A 17,800-nucleotide genomic window follows, 5' to 3' on the forward strand; every position below is an offset into this window, starting at 1 on the left:
TCAGTTTTCTGTATTTCACTTGTTTTGCATCATCTTCAAAAATGAATTCAGCTAATAGAAGGTGATATGAAGAATCTTCTACTGCTTTGGTAGAGAAGTCACTTTTTATTTTGGATCCATTTCCATCATTGCTCAATCATTAACAAGGCCACATGAATCTACCAATCTTTCCTTGTGCTGAACGGCAAAGACCAGCTGAGTTTAGTAGTTTTCCTTCATATCCTCCGGCCAAACACTCGGGCCTGGGCGCGGGTGAATGAGTGAGTGGAAATGTATTTGGGTACCCGGTCTTCCCCGCCCATTCTTTCTTCAGCCTCCCACACTCCGCCTCTGGGCTACCTCGCATTGCCAAACTACTTCAACCAAAACTAGCAAATCGGTATAGGAAGGATCAGTCGAGAATGTTAATTTAGTAAGTGAAAATGTCATTATTCTAATACATGATAAAGTCTACCAGAGGGCTAAATTTAAAAAGTAGATTTAAAATAAAAATTAGTTTAAACACAAACGAACAAAAATTATTATGGAATAAAGTAACAGCAGATATGTGGTCAGTTAAAAATAACAAAAACAAAGCCAGGCACAGTGGCACACACCTATAAGCCCAACTACTCAAGAGGCTGAAGCAGGAAGATCACAAGTTCAAGGCCAGCCTTGCCAATTTAGCAAGACTCTGTCTCAAAATAAAAATAAAAATTTAGAGATTAGGTCAGTGGTAAAGCACCCCTTGTTTCAGTCCCTAGTACCACAGAAAATAAATTAAAATAAGTACATATCATGGGTTTGATACAAATAAACAACAGACCTGAACCAGGCAAGCCGTAATCCCAGCTACTTGTGAGACTAAGGTAGAACGATTAAAAATTCCAGGCCACCTGCAATTTAGCAAGACTTTGTCTCAAGATTTAAATAAATAGCTTCTGCCGCTCCTAGAGCTGCTTGTGTGCTCGTTCGGTGCGGACCTGGTACCTCTTTTGTGAAGCGGCAGCCGAGGAGACTCCGGCCTCGCCATGGCCAAGGAAAAGCCCAAGGAAGGAGTCAAGACTGAGAACGACGATCATATTAACTTGAAGGTGGCGGGGCAGGATGGTTCTGTGGTGCAGTTTAAGATTAAGAGGCACTTAGTAAACTAATGAAAGCATATTGTGAACGACAGGGTTTGTCAATGAGGCAGATCAGATTCCGATTTGACGGGCAGCCAATTAATGAAACAAACACACTACACAGTTGGAAATGGAGGATGAAGATACAATTGATGTGTTCCAGCAGCAGACAGGAGGTGTCTACTAAAAAGGGAACCTGCTACTTTACTCCAGAACTCTGTTCTTACAGACCAAGAATACATTCTCAATTAGAAAACTGCAATTTGGTTCCACCACATTCTGACTATTACAGTATAGTTTTCTTTATTCTTTCATTTTCCCCTTCCCCATTCCTTTATTGTACATAAAGTAACTGGTGTATGTGCACAAGCATATTGCATTTTTTTTAAACTAAATGGCCAATGATATGTTTTGATTGACATCAAATGGAGATGGGATGGGGGAAAATACTGGTTCTGTGAAAATATCCCCTTTCTCCATTAGTGGCATGCTCATTCAGCTCTTATCTTTATATTCCAGTAAGTTATTTTGCTCTCACTGTTTTAACAAAAAACAAAAAACAAAAAAAAAACCTGAACAACATAAAAATCCTTGCATACCTTGTTCGATTGGAGAATTTTAACGTTTTTCATTTATCATTGTAAAACCAAGGACAATTTTATAACTTTTTTGTACATAGCTGTTACGTGTAGGGCAATCTGTCTTTAAGTAGGGGTAAATTACTCTTAAAAAAGATTCCTAGATAGTTTTCCCTTCAAGTCAAGCATCTTGTTGTTTAAATAAACTTCTTGTTTAAAAAAAAAAAAGATTTAAATAAATAAATAAAAATTTTAAAGGACCGGGGATGTAGCTTAGTGGTAGAGTACTTGACTACCATGTGCAAGGCCCTAAATTAAATCCCTTGTACTAAAAAAACAAATAACCGGGCTGGTCTCTATAGGTTATGGAATCTGTCCCTGGAAATATCTCAGAAATGAACATTAAGTCGTTTGTCCTGGATAGACTTTGTCCGCTGAAAAAAACTAAAAAATAAATAAAATTCTCTCTCTCTAAAAAAAAAAAAAAAAAAAAATACAGTGTCCTCAGCTATTGTCTAATACTTAAGAAACACACCATGGGGGGCTGGGGATGTGGCTCAAGCAGTAGCGCGCTCGCCTGGCATGCGTGCGGCCCGGGTTCGATCCTCAGCACCACATACAAAAAAAAAAAAAATGTTGTGTCTGCCAAAAAACTAAAAAATAAATATTAAAATTCTCTCTCTCTCTCTCTCTCTCTCTCTCTCTCTCTCTCTCTCTCTCTCTCTCTTAAAAAAAGAAAAAAGAAACACACCATGAATCAAAATATTATAATATTATAAGCTTCCTCCTTGCCCTTTTGCACATAACGAATTCCTTAAAACCATTAGATTAATATTTGATGCCTTTTAAAAAACACTTAAGGAATTGACAAACTTTACTTTTTATTACAGTTTTAGATTTACAGACTTATTGGGCAGATGGGAGATAGAGTTCCATCTCATTGCCACCTCCTCTCCTCACCCCCACAGTTTCTCCTATATATCTTGTATATGATATACTGATATGTTATTATTAACTATACTCCATAGTTTACACTAAGGTTCATGCTTTGTGTTGTACAGTTCAGTGAATTTTTACAAATGCAAAATAGGTAACCAGTATTATATCTTTTTTTTTAAAGAGAGAGTTAGAGAGGAGAGAGAGAGAGAGAGAGAGAGAGAGAGAGAGAGAGAATTTTTAATATTTATTTTTTAGTTCTCGGCGGACACAACATCTTTGTTGGTATGTGGTGCTGAGGATCGAACCTGGGCCGCACACATGCGAGGCGAGCGCGCTACCGCTTGAGCCACATCCCCAGCCCCCAGTATTATATCTTTGCAGAGAATAATTTATTTCTCTAAAAAGCCCTCCTCATCATTAAGCTAACTTTTAACTGCTCTTTAAAATATTTAAAATTACGAAGATAACACATTTTTAGGATAAAAAATGTTCTGCAGGTGCTAAGTTTTTAGTTTCATGTTATGATCACTATTAGAAATGATAAAATGAACCCCTATACAAATGAAAAAATTATAGAAGTTTAAAGATATAAAGGATCTTGGGCTAGGGGCATAGCTCAGTGGTAGAGCGCTTGCCTAGCTAGTGTGAAGCACAGGGTTCAATTCTCAGCATCACATATACATAAATAAATAAAGATCCATTAACAACCAAAAGAATATTTTTAAAAAGATATAAAAGAACTTACTATTTAACCAATCTTAAATTCTTCAAGGCTTCATCCCTGGGCTTCCTGTGCCATTAATCTACTGACTTCACTGGGGAGAAATAAACAGATGAAGAAAAACAAAAACAAATTTTCATTCTAAGTAACCCTGTTAAGTTCAATGTAATCAATCATGAATTCTTTTTTATTGCCTATTTGTATTAGGAACATAATGACTAGCTGGAGTCTAATTTAAGAATGTTAATTATGAATGAAAGCTAAAAAAGATGGAGACTTAAACTTTTCAATACTGTCAGTTCAGGTCTTTTAGAAATGAAGTATTTACTCTATGAAGAATGTATATTCCTTCTTATGCCTTGACAATAGTGCTACCATGACTGTTAATAATAGAATAATAGCAGGCTTTATTTGAAATTGCACCTATTTATTAAAGATATACTTAATTTATATCTTCAGTCTCTTAAAAACTTTTATTATCAGTCTCATTCAAATCAACAGGTCAATTTTGGTACAGGCCATATGAATTCTTATTTACTAACTCTTCAGAAAATTACTACTATATTTTTTTCCACATTTTTTATTGGCACATTAAAGTTGTACAGGTTGATGGGACTTGTTACATATTCATGCATGCACACAATATAACAATATAATTTGGCCAAAACCACTCCCCAACACTTCTTCCCTCCCTCCCTTCCTCCCAGCCCTGATCCCTTTCCTCTACTGATCTCCTGTTTTTAATTTTTTAGTACAAAGTTGGAGTTCTTTATTCATATAGAGTAAGGCACAGGCCTTTTGAACTTTTTTTTATTTTTTGAACTTTTTTTTTTTATATTTTAGTACAAAGTTGGGGCTCTTTATTCTCATAGAGTAAGGCACAGGCCAAGTGGGAGAGCTGTGCAGTCTCTGTGCCAACAAGTTTCAAATGTAAAGTCCTTCAGCTTTTGAAAGAAGCTCTTCCCATCTCAGGAAAAACACATTTTGTTGAGAATAAAAATCAGGCAACCTGGCCACAGCAAGGATGTGTGGTCACTAGTCAGTCCTTCTGAAAATGCTTAGTGAGAGTGGCCAGCAACTCCTGCTTCTTCAGCGCCCCCTTCAGCCTGTACACCTATAGGCCTCTTTCTTCATGGGCACAGTGAGTTCGACAGCATGACCTTGACAACGTGGGCCTTCAGTTCCTCTTCATATACCTCTACTTTGAGCCTTTTGCTTCCAGAACCTCCATCATCTTGGTTTCACTTACTAACTTTGCCCTCGGGATTGTAATTTGGTGGGGTAGACAAGTTCCTTTAAACTCATCTACCAGAGAGCCCAGTCTTTTATTCATTGCTTCAACCTTGGGCAATGTCAGATCTATTGCTTGTTTAGGCTCCATCAAATCCAAAGCTAAGGCCTCCAGATTTCTAAAGTGGTGCTGCAGCACTGGATTCTCAAAGCTGTGACTTCTGTATTTGAAGCACAGCTTTTTAACAATGGCTTTCATCTTGGCTATCTGTTCAGGGTTGGCCATGACTTTTTTAGTAAGAGGCAGTTTCCATTTATCCCATCATAGGGGTAGGAAGCTTGGAGGGGTCACCGGAATTTTCTGGTTATCCAGCTCTTCTTCCTATGGCACCAAAGCCACAAAATAAGGGAGGATGTTCTCCTGGAATGAGTATCTGCATACTGCTTTGACTGTCTTCTCCAGACACTTGGTGAGCAGAGCACTAACCAGGGTTGAGCTCCCGTTTACCAGGGTATCCTCAGGGTAAAGGAACAGGAAAGGTCTCAGGTTAATGGTGCTTCTTCAGCATGAGCAAGGGCTTGAAGTCAAGGAAAATGAAACCTGGTTCATCAAACTGCTTCAACTCCTCCATTTCCTCTTTCTCTAGTATAATCTGAAAACTCCCATAGATCTGAAGTATCTGTATTTACATCAAATGTCGAGTCTTAGTTTTTCCTGGTTCATTTGTTTCCCTGGAGGTCATTGGAAAAGGCTTGCTAGCCTTCTGGACCAAGTTATAAATGCCTACAGAGAGCGCTATACCATTGTTGAACTTAAACTTGAATCTGGACAGTACTCGCTTCCTGGGCTCCTTGAGGCAAACCTTCCTCAATAGGTGTTCCAGCTTGCTTGATTCCTCAAAGTGAACTCTGAGATTCTCATCCTCTGCTCTGCTGATGATATCTTTGCTGTTTTCTCTAGTTCTGTGAAGAATGCCATTGATATTTTGATAGGGATTGCATTGAATCTATATATTGTGTTTGGTAGTATGGCCAGTTTAATAATATTAATTCTTCCTATTCATGAACATGAGAGGTCTTTCCATCCTCTGATGTCTTCTCCAATTTCTTTCTTCAGTGCTCTATAGTTTTCATCATAGAATTTCTTTTTTGTTTCTTTTGTTTTCTCACCTTTTCACCTCGATGGTTAGAATTATTCCTAGGTTTTGCTTTTGCTTTTTGAGGTTATTGTGAATGGAATTGTTTTCCTGATTTCTTTATCAGCAGATTTGTTGTGGTTAAATAAGAAAGCTATTGATTTTTGTATGTTGATTTTGTAATGTGCTTCTTTGCCAAATTTATTAGCTCTGGCAAATTTATTAATTCTTTTGGTGGAGTTTTTTTTAATCTTCTAGGTATAGGATCATGTCATCTGCAAACAGTGATAATTTTACTTCTTCCTTTCCTATATTTCATCCATTTTATTTCTTTCTATTGCCTAATTGCTCTGGCTAGAATTTCTAACACTATATTAAATAGGAGTGGTAAGAGTAGACATCCTTGTCTTGTTCCAGATTTCAAAGGTAATGCTTTCAGTTTTATCCATTGCTATGAGACTTGCTTTGAGTTTTTCAATGTAGGTTCCTTTTAATCTCTAGTTTTTTCAATATTTTTATCATAAATGGGTGCTAAATTTTATTGAAGGCATTCTCTGCATCTATTGAGATTACTAAGTGATTTTTGTCCTTAATTCTGTTAATGTGATGAATTTATATTTATTAATTTGCATACATTAAACCACCCTTGCATATCTGGAATAAAACCAACTTGGTCATAGAATACAATCTTCTTAATATGTTATTGAACATAATTTGCTACTATCTTATTAAATATTTTTGCATCTAAGTTCAGCAGGGATATTGGTCTGTGGTTTTCTTTCCTTGAGGTATCCTTCTCTGGTTTGGGGTATAAGCATGATATTGGCTTCGTAGAATGAATTTGGAAATGTTCCATCCCTTTCTGTTTCATGGAATAGTTTAACGAGTGTGATATTAATTAGTTCATCTTTGAAAGTCAGGTAGAATTCAACTGGTCCTAGGCTTGTTTTTGTTTTTTTTGTCAGAAGACTTTTTATTACTGCTTCTATCTCATTACATGTCATTGATCTTTGTTTTCTGTGTCTTCTTGACTTAATTTTGGCACATTGTATGTGTCAAAAACGTCTTCATTTCTTTTACATTTTCCAATTTATTGGAATATACGTTTTCAAAATAGTTCCTAATGTTTCTGAGATGCCTATGGTGATTTCTTCTTTTACATCTCTAATTTTATTAATTTGGTTTTACCTTTTTCCTTTGGTTAGTTTGGCTAAGGGATTATCAATCTTATTTACCTTTTCAAACAATGAAATCTTTATTTCATCAATCCTTTGTATTGTTTTTATTCTCAAGTACATTGATTTGGGGACTGATCTTAACTATTTCCTCCCTTCTACTGGTTTTGGAATTAATTTGTTCTTTTTCAAGGGCCTTGAGGTATCCCATTAGGTTGTTTATTGGGGATCTTTCTGATTTTCTTATGTAGGCACTCATAGCTATATACTTTCCTCTTAGAACTACCTTTACAGTGTCCCAGAGGTTCTGGTATGTTATACCACCATTCTCATTTGAGTCTTAAGAATTTTTTAATTTGTCCATCGATTTCTTCTCTATCATCCATTAAATTATTCAAAAGAGTATTGTTCAATCTTCATGCGTATTTATAGTTTCTGCAGGGTTTGGATATATTGATTTCTAATTTCATTCCATTATGATCTAATAATAGAGAAGAAGCTTGGGAGGCTGAAACAGGAGAATCTTGAGTTCAGAGCCATCCTCAGCAACGGTGAGGTGCTAAGCAACTCAGTGAGACCCGGTCTCTAAATAAAATACAAAATAGGGCTAGGGATATGACTCAGTGGTTGAGTATACCTGATTCACTCCCTAGTATGAGAGAGAGAGAGAGAGAGAGAGAGAGAGAGAGAAGGAATTATGTCAATATTTTGTATTTGCTAAGAGTTGTTCGGTGGCAACTCTTAAGGTCTATTTTGGAGAAGTTTCCATGAGCCTCTGAGAAGAAAGTGTATTCAGCTGTTGTTGGATGAAATATTCTATCAATGTCTGTTAGGTTTATTTAATTTATAATATTTTTCAGGTCCAATGAGTCTTTACTAAGTTTATGTCTGTATGACCTACCTAATGGTGAGAGTAGTGTGTTGAAATCGCAAAGTATTATGTGCTGGGGTCTATCCAAGACTTCAATTTGGGAAGTATATCTTATGTAATAAGTTATACGCACATTTTGGGCAAAAAAATTCATTATTGTTATTTCTTCTTCTTCTTCTTCTTCTTCTTCTTCTTCTTCTTCTTCTTCTTCTTCTTCTTCTTCTTCTTCTTCTTTTTTGGTAGTGTTGAGGATTAAACCCTGAGCCTAAGCATGCAAGGCAAGCACTCTACCAACTGAGCTATATTCTCAGCCCTGTTATATCTCCTTGATTGTTCCCTTTACCAATATGAAGTGACCCTCTTAGTCTCTTCTGATTAATTTTGGTATAAAATCTTTGTCAGATATGAGAGTAGCTAATCCTGCTTGTTTGGAGGCTCCTTTTGCATTATATACCAATTTTCATTCTTTCACTTTCAACCTGTAGCTGTCTTTGCCTTTAAGGTGCATCTCTTGCAAACAGCATATAGTTGGATCTTGTTTTATTAATTCATTCTGTCAGCCTACGTCTTTTTATTGGAGAGATGAGGCCACTTACATCCAATGTTATTATAGAGAAATATTTATTAATTACTGCCATTTGATTTATTTATCGTATTGCATCAGTATTATGTTTAATTTGGTCCTGTTTATTTTAGATTAGCTATCTTCAAATTAGATTTGTTCTTTTGTGAGCTCTGAGGTTTGTTTTTTATTTCTTCTATGTGTGGTATTTAAGTAAGTTCTATAGTGCTAGTTTAGTAGTCATGAATTCTTTTAGTTTTGACTTATCATGGAAGGTTTTTATTTCAATTGAAATATTGAAGAATTTTGAATGATACCTTTGCTGGATATAGCATTCTTGGTGTTGAGGGTTATTTTCTTTCAGGACTTGGAATATATTGTTCCAAGCCCTCCTAGCTTGTACAATTTGTGCAGAGAAATCAGAAGTGATTCTTATTGGCTTGCCTTTAAATGTGATTTGATGTTTTTCTCTTGAGGCTTTTAAAATTCTATCCTTCTTTGTATGTTAGGCATTTTAATTATAATGTGTCATGGAGAGGTTCTTTTTTGGTCTTGTCTACTTGGGGTTCTGAATGCCTCCTGTATCTGGATGTCTATCTTATTCTCAAGGTTTGGAAATTTTTCTGTTATTATTTCCCTGGAGAGTTTACTCATTCCATTAGCCTGTATCTCACATTAGCCTGTATCTCCTTAATTCCAGTAATTCTTAAATTTGTCTCTTCATGTTGTCCCAGATTTCTTTTATATTCTGATCCTGATTACTTTTTTCCCTTTAGTACTGCCTGAATATACAAGGATAACCACTTTGTCTTCCAGCTCTGAGATTCTGTCTTCAGCATGGTCTACTCTATCAGAGACTTTCAACCAGACATTTTATTTGATTTACTGTATCGTTCATTTCCAAGATTTCTTTTTGGTTCTTTTTCACTATTTCTATCTCCTTATTGAATTTCTCATTCATATTCTATACTTAATTCATTAATTCATTCAGTTGTTTTTCTGTGTTCTCTTGGAATTTATTGATCATTTTTATAATGATTCTTTTGAATTCCTTATCTGATATTTAATCCACTTCAATACTTTGGGGTTATTTGCTGGTATATTTGAACTTTAGGAGGCATTGTGCTAGCTTGTTTTTTCATATTTCTTAAATTTATATGGTAGGTTTTATGCCTTTGTTGAAAGGAATTTCTCTTCCATTCTATATATGGACCTTTGTATGGCACAATCTTCACTTGCTAAAATGTCCTAGAGTGATCTGGATTGAGACCCCTTGTAGGTGTTCAACAGCTTTTGTGTTATTTCTCTCTGTTTTTGCTATATCAATGGATATCTATAGGTATTACCTGGGGTCCTACCCCTAGTTGTTTCCAGGGCCTGGTCATTACCTTGGGTTTTTATCTATTTCTTATATTAAAGTATAGTGGAAGCTTGAATGTCATTAATTTGTGTGTGGAGCAAGGTGCACTGTGTCTTTTGTAAAGTTTAGTTCAGCAGCAAAGTTTCTACCTAATGAACTGTAGGTTCCCAGCACTTCACAGAATAAGGGTAAACAAACAATAGCAATAACAACCAACACAAATAACAATAACAACCAACACAAAGCATTAAACTAAGTTCTTGGTTCCTACTATGACATCTACAATGTTAATTGCAAAAAAAAAAAAAAACCCAGAAATTGTAGGGTCATAAATTGCCAACAGCACAACCAATAAGTAACTATTAACTATATCTGGCATTAAAACAAACAACAAGTGTCAACTATATCATCCACAGCAGTAATAATTGCATCAGTATTAATGGTGGGAACAGCAGTTATATAAGTCAATTAGTGCCAAAAGACTGTAAGAATGCAGTTAATTAAAAGAAAATGTGATAGAAAGGTAGGGAAAAGTTCATAATTTCAAAAAGTGAACAAGGAGAATGCAGAAAAGATATAACGTGATGGTTGTAAGGAAGGAGAAGAAGAAATAGAAATAACATAGTAAAGAGGTATAAAGGAGAGAACAATAGAATTTGGCTGTTAGCAGAAGAAAGAGAAACAAGAGAAATTTACAAATGAAAAACAATATAAAATAAAACAAAAATATACTAATCAAAATCCCTAACCCTCAAAAGACAAGATAAGGAAAAATAACTGGTCATCCCAATTGGAGTAGGGGCAGAGCAGAGCCGCCGCCTGGAACAGGCCCAGCGGCCCACCGGGGTGGTAGTCACGTCACCCCAATTGGAGTAGGGGCAGAGCAGAGCGGCCGCCCGCGCCCACAAGGTAGGCAGACCTGCGACCGACCGGCAATATCTCTAATGAACCTAGATGCAAAAATCCTCAATAAAATTCTGGCGAATCGGATACAAAAACATATCAAAAAAATTGTGCACCATGATCAAGTAGGATTCATCCCTGGGATGCAAGGCTGGTTCAATATACGGAAATCAATAAATGTTATTCACCACATCAATAGACTTAAAAATAAGAACCATATGATCATCTCGATAGATGCAGAAAAAGCATTCGACAAAGTACAGCATCCCTTTATGTTCAAAACTCTAGAAAAACTAGGGATAACAGGAACATACCTCAATATTGTAAAAGCAATCTATGCTAAGCCTCAGGCTAGAATCATCCTGAATGAAGAAAAATTGAAGGCATTCCCTCTAAAATCTGGAACAAGACAGGGATGCCCTCTCTCACCACTTCTGTTCAACATAGTTCTTGAAACACTGGCCAGAGCAATTAGACAGACGAAAGAAATTAAAGGCATAAAAATAGGAAAAGAAGAACTCAAATTATCACTATTTGCAGATGACATGATTCTATACCTAGGAGACCCAAAAGGGTCTACAAAGAAACTATTAGAGCTAATAAATGAATTCAGCAATGTGGCAGGATACAAAATCAAAACGCATAAATCAAAGGCATTCCTGTATATCAGCGACAAATCCTCTGAAATGGAAATGAGGACAACCACTCCATTCACAATATCCTCAAAAAAAATAAAATACTTGGGAATCAACCTAACAAAAGAGGTGAAAGACTTATACAATGAAAACTACAGAACCCTAAAGAGAGAAATAGAAGAAGATCTTAGAAGATGGAAAAATATACCCTTTTCATGGATAGGTAGAACTAACATCATCAAAATGGCTATATTACCTAAAGTTCTCTATAGGTTTAATGCAATGCCAATCAAAATCCCAACGGCATTTCTTGTAGAAATAGAGAAAGCAATCATGAAATTCATATGGAAAAATAAAAGACCCAGAATAGCAAAAACAATGCTAAGCAGGAAGTGTGAATCAGGCGGTATAGCGATACCAGACTTCAAACTATACTACAGAGCAATAGTAACAAAAACAGCATGGTACTGGTACCAAAACAGGTGGGTGGACCAATGGTACAGAATAGAGGACACAGAATCCAATCCACAAAACTACAACTATCTTATATTTGATAAAGGGGCTAAAAGCATGCAATGGAGGAAGGATAGCATCTTCAACAAATGGTGCTGGGAAAACTGGAAATCCATATGCAACAAAATGAAACTGAATCCCCTCCTCTCACCATGCACAAAAGTTAACTCAAAATGGATCAAGGAGCTTGATATCAAATCAGAGACATGGCATCTGATAGAAGAAAAAGTTGGCTATGATCTACATACTGTGGGGTCGGGCTCCAAATTCCTCAATAGGACACCCATAGCACAAGAGTTAATAACTAGAATCAACAAATGGGACTTACTCAAACTAAAAGGTTTTTTCTCAGCAAAATAAACAATAAGAGAGGTAAATAGGGAGCCTACATCCTGGGAACAAATCTTTACCCCTCACACTTCAGATAGAGCCCTAATATCCAGAGTATACAAAGAACTCAAAAAATTAAACAATAAGATAACAAATAACCCAATCAACAAATGGGCCAAGGACCTGAACAGACACTTCTCAGAGGAGGACATACAATCAATCAACAAGTACATGAAAAAATGCTTTCCATCTCTAGCAGTCAGAGAAATGCAAATCAAAACCACCCTAAGATACCATCTCACTCCAGTAAGATTGGCAGCCACTATGAAGTCAAACAACAACAAGTGCTGGCGAGGATATGGGGAAAAGGGTACACTTGTACATTGCTGGTGGGACTGCAAATTGGTGCGGCCAATTTGGAAAGCAGTATGGAGATTTCTTGGAAAGCTGGGAATGGAACCACCATTTGACCCAGCTATTCCCCTTCTTGGTCTATTCCCTAAAGACCTAAAAAAGAGCATACTACAGGGACACTGCTACATTGATGTTCATAGCAGCACAATTCAAAATAGCAAGACTGTGGAACCAACCTAGATGCCCTTCAACAGACAAATGGATAAAAAATGTGGCATTTATACACAATGGAGTATTACTCTGCATTAAAAAATGACAAAATCATAGAATTTTCAGGGAAATGGATGGCATTAGAGCAGATTATGCTAAGTGAAGCTAGCCAATCCCTAAAAAACAAATGCCAAATGTCTTCTTTGATATAAGGAGAGTATCTAAGAACAGAGTAGGGACAAAGAGCATGAGAAGAAGATTAACATTAAACAGGGATGAGAGGTGGGAGGGAAAGGGAGAGAGAAGGGAAATTGCATGGAAATGGAAGAAGACCCTCAGGGGTAAACAAAATTACATACAAGAGGAGGTGAGGGGAAAGGGAAAAAAAATACAAGGGGGAGAAATGAATTACAGTAGAGGGGATAGAGAGAGAAGAGGGGAGGGGAGGGGGGATAGTAGAGGATAGGAAAGGCAGCAGAATACAACAGACACTAGTATGGCAATATGTAAATCAATGGATGTGTAACCGATGTGATTCTGCAATCTGTATATGGGGTAAAAATGGGAGTTCATAACCCACTTGAATCAAAGTGTGAAATATGATATATCAAGAACTGCGTAATATTTTGAACAACCAACAATAAAAAATTTTAAAAAAAGAAAAATAACTATATTAAAAAATGATACTAATAAGAAAAAAAGAAATATGTATGTATGTACATGAACCAAGCAGCATAGCAAATGCACACAAAACCAAAACCAAAACAAAACAAAATTTTAGTGAAAAATTAAGGAATTATTTCCACTGAGGTCATCAAAATAGTCAATGAGAATAGATGGACATTATCTATGCCCAACTGTCTTTCATTTCTCTTGGCTATGTACTATAAGTGAGAGCAAGGGCTGGGGGTTGTTAACCCCTTCCTCTTTTTGTGTTGTTCACCAAACTACCAGTTGGAATAGCCTAAGAATGAAACTGGTTCAAATAATTCTCAGCTTCTCTTCTCCCTGCTATGAGATAGAATGGGAAGGGAAGTACTGTCAGTTGGAGTTTTATCCACACAGACCAGGTCAATGAACTCCAGGGCTGGGGGTTGCTGCTGCAGAGTCTTGAGTGGAGTTCCAGCAGGTGAGGCTTAGATCTAATCAGGCCTCAGTGGCTTTGCTGGGTGGTTTCTGCTTTGGAGAGATTAGATCAACATACCCCTAGGGCCTGGCAATTATTCTCTGCTGGGAATGTGCATCTCGGGAGCCTCTCAAAAATTCTTCTTATGGGTTAAAGGAGCCAAACCTTCACCCACTCTGCTGGCCACAAACACAGTCTTTCCAGGCTTCCCAGGCTTAGTTTGTGAGTATATTCATACCTGCCCATTCAGATTCCTGACCACTTCAGCTAGTCATGTGAGCCACAGACTCAAAGGGGAAGTGAGTTGGGCTCCCCTTCACTTTTCCAACTTGCATCCCCCTGGGTAAAATATTCTCTGTGCCTGTTTTGCTTCCATTCTGCTAAGTACACCCTAGGCTATACAGAAGGTGGAAGGTGCTTGCTAAGACAGTGTAACCATGTTTACTCAGATCTGCCAGCTCCCCCAGCAGCAGCTGCAGCATGGCTGCCTCAGGATAGCTCCCACCTCAGCTCTGACTGCCCCAGCTGGGAAACACAGGCCACTTTTCAAGCACCAGTGCACAGTACAGCCTCTGCATCAGCTAAGGGCAGGCTGCTTTTCTGATCTCAGATTTTTCCAAACTAAATTTGTCCATTGTGTTTCTCTCTGTTCCCCTTCCCTCTGTGCTGAACCAATGCCACTATCACTGCTGTCGAAAACAGCTTGGCTCCAATGTAGTCTTTCTTTGTTTAATGTACCCAAATTTCTGAATCTCTAAGACACCCTGTCTGTCCAATATGAGTTTTAGTGAAATCCCTACTTTACCCACCTTGCACAGAAGTACGCTACTCCTGCTTCTTGAATCCTGAGCCATGGAGCAACTAGGAATGTAGCCTTCCTCTAGTCTGCCATCTTGAATCTTTCAGAAAATTACTATTTTAAATTTACTTCCTGAAAGACTAATTTTAGAACTTGAACTGGATGTATTTGCCTGATTCCTTAAAGTGGATCATAATTAGGGAACTTTTCTAAACTCTGTGTTTTACTCAAGCTGCATGTGTCAAAAATATTTATTGACAATCTGGCAAATAAGCAAGAATATGTTGAAAGTTAAATGACTTGTATAACCATAAAAATCTAATAAAAAAATCCAAGGGGGAAAGAAAAGAAAATTAAATAACTTAGGTTTATATTTTAGCATGCCAATGAAGTTAAGAAAATAAGTATTTTAACTATTGCTACTTTTTTTTTTTTTAATAAATCAGGGGTACTGAAAAAGAAGTTTCTTTATCCAAAGACATTTCTGAAAGTTAAATTATCTGAAAAACTGACCATTAATTTCCTGTTTAATCCAATAAGCCATAAGAAATATTAATAAGTATACATAAAGGTATGTTCTTTGCCTACAAGATTCCCAATTGTTGTTACCCCCAGCAAGAGGTTGGTGAGGAAGCTAGCAGATTGGTGACTTCTCAAACCATCCAATCCAGAATTTACTCCAAGGTCTCCATGAGACCTTATATTACCAATAAAACTGATTTATTTATTTACTCTCCTGAGTAGCAGCAATAAGAATCTGTCTCTGCCCAGAAGGAAGGACTAACAGGCAGCAGGACTGGGGATGCCAGCAACCTCACTGAGTGACTGGAAAGAAATGCAATAAAAAGATTATATGTTATTACATAAAATTTGCTTTTATAGCTTTTACAGGTTGGATAATCGGTAAATAAATAATTTTATCTAATATTGTAATCAATAACAACCTCAGCTTGCCAAACATGGTTCATTACTACCCACAAAGCATTTAGAGAATGACTAGTTATCTCATACCTAATAATTCTTTTCTAAATATTTGTAGTTATGATTGAAAACTTTTGAAATGTGCTGTTTATTTTTACAGGAGCATGAGAACTCATTCACATCCTTCAGGTATGGAACAAATTCCATCACATATTTCATTGTGATGTTTGGTGTCTGGGAGTTGCCTCTGGTTCTTGAATAGTAGAGTAGTTAAGAGGAAAAGAATCCATTCTGAGAGCCCTACATTTAGAAATTCTTCCTCAAAGCCTATCCTCAGACTATTTTTTAAGTGGCCAGGCATTGCTTCCCATTTCTTTTTCTGTGCTGGTAGCATTTGGTTTTCCAATTACCTGAATTTAATAACCCATCAGGCATGAACTAATCCAAGACTAGCTCAACAGGAAGAATCCAAACTATAAGGGGGATTGTGCACAACTAAATTTTTGGTAAATCTAAATCATTTAGCTCCTCATTTCTTCCTGCTTACATCTTTAGTCTCTCACTCAGTGTCAGGTGATACTATTTCATTTTCTGGGGAGAAGCAGTTTCTTCTTTATAAAATCCCTTGTCTAATAAGATAACTTGGAATAACAAACTTATGACATGAAGATTGTCTTATGGACATACATGGGTATCCCTCCATTTGCTGGCTACTGACCCACTTCCAAGTTTCTTTCTAACTAGGGAGATGGAATAGGCCTCAGCTTAAGTTATGCATATAAAATAGTAGTATAGGGCCAGGTACTGTAGTGAATGGCTATAATCCCAGCCACATTAGAGTCTGAGGCAGGAAGATCACAAGTTCAAGGCCAGCCTGGGCAATTTGGCAAGGCCCTAAGCAACCTAGTGAGACTCTGCCTCAAAATAAAAAGATTAAATAAAAGGGGAGGTATAGCTCAGAATACTTCTGGGTTCAATCCCCAGTACCACACACACATACACACACATACAAATATTGTACAAGAAACAGTAACATTTAACTTGGCTTAAGTGGAGAGAGAAAAAAAATATTTCAAAAAGCTTGAATACTTTGAAAGCATTTGTAGTCACATTTATGAGTCCTACAAAAAAATTAAGAAAAAATGATTATAGGCTTTCCTTTTGGGTATTAGTGTCCAAAAGTACTGGATAACATCATGGTAATATGAGGCCTATGTTCCAATTATAGATTTGAACCTGAGAACATGGTAGGAAAATGCTACTGACATTTATAAGAAAAATACAAAATTTCCTTTGCGGTTTATAGAATTTTCATCTGTCAATTTCTACTACAAATTGTATTTTGTAAAGAAATCAAGATAATTTTTAGAAACTTCAGAGATGTCTAGTACAGACAAATATTTTACTTGGCAGTTTTATAAATAACATTGTTATATAATTAGTACATTTTACATACATTCTGAGGCATTCGTTTATTTGACTTTGGAAATTTAAAATTGACATAGGGCATTGATATTTTATTCTGTATGTGACTAATTCTTTCATTCTCTTCTTCCACAAACTCAATTTTGCTCAATTGAACAAGCATTTGGTGCCTGACTATATTACATATGAGGCAGGAAGAGTCTTTGGTGTAGGCTCTGGGAGAGATTAAAACATAACAGGACAGGTTACCTGGCCTTATAACATGTACAAATAACATAATTCAGAATGTTATTATTCTCTACTTTGAAAGTGGATAATATTTTTAGCTCAGGAGAAGAAATCATGCAAAACTGTAAAGGAGGCAGTTTTGAGGTAGGAAAGGAGAAATGAGGATACCCTGGATAGAGAATGATGTGAGCTACATCAAAACAATAGGAGAGTGCAAGGCAATTCAGTTCCATTTAGGAGTAGTGAGACATGCAGTTGGAAAGCAAGGCAGGATCCAGATATATAATATTTGCTGAGAAATTTGTATACAACTGTTAGGTAGCTAAAGAGGAGCTGCTAAAATATAGGAAAATGACAAAACTGGTGTCATGTTTAGGACGATATGCTGACTGCAATAAAAGACAGAGGAGGCCCAGAAGTAGAGACCAGTTAGGAAGCTATTATAATAGTCCAGGTGAAGGGTGACAAAGTCTTGAACCATGTAAATAGCTGTCAGAATGAAAATAAGGACAAAAATACACAGTCAACAAGCTACTCACAGCCTGCCTGTGAGAACAAGGAAAAAAAATACTGAGGATGATGGTTTGGGAGACAACATGACAAGGAGGAGTAAGTCCATAAAATGAGGTGTGGAAAGGAATTAGCGGAAGGTTGGAAAGGATGAAGAAATCAGCTATTGAA

General features: G+C 36.7%; 1 protein-coding gene and 2 pseudogenes across 10 annotated transcripts in view; 2 read left to right on the forward strand and 1 right to left on the reverse strand.

Annotated features, from left to right (window-relative positions):
* The window catches only part of GARIN2 (golgi associated RAB2 interactor family member 2), a 53,748-nt gene that overhangs the window by 28,366 nt on the left and 7,582 nt on the right, over positions 1-17,800 (forward strand). For 7 of the 8 annotated variants that reach the window (XR_014021445.1, XM_081289908.1, XM_081289913.1 and 4 more), the window contains one exon: positions 15,627-15,655. The exons of the other annotated variant lie outside the window; for it this stretch is intronic. Coding sequence is in view for 6 of the 7 variants with exons in the window: in XM_081289908.1 (XP_081146034.1) it covers positions 15,627-15,655 (29 nt within the window). In the remaining variant the exon portion in view is untranslated. Of the gene's footprint in view, positions 1-15,626; positions 15,656-17,800 lie in introns of those variants that run through there. 8 annotated transcript variants of the gene reach the window in all.
* On the forward strand, positions 1,011-1,854 carry LOC308646669 (small ubiquitin-related modifier 2-like; annotated as a pseudogene). The gene has a single exon. The product of its transcript is annotated as a small ubiquitin-related modifier 2-like (transcript).
* Positions 4,381-14,228, reverse strand: LOC308647366 (X-ray repair cross-complementing protein 6-like; annotated as a pseudogene). The gene is made up of 2 exons: positions 14,149-14,228; positions 4,381-5,534 (listed from the first exon to the last, which is right to left on the reverse strand). The product of its transcript is annotated as an X-ray repair cross-complementing protein 6-like (transcript).

Source organism: Spermophilus citellus (genome assembly GCF_964194105.1).
Source record: "Spermophilus citellus genome assembly, chromosome: 4".
In the NCBI taxonomy this organism is placed as follows: domain Eukaryota; kingdom Metazoa; phylum Chordata; class Mammalia; order Rodentia; family Sciuridae; genus Spermophilus; species Spermophilus citellus.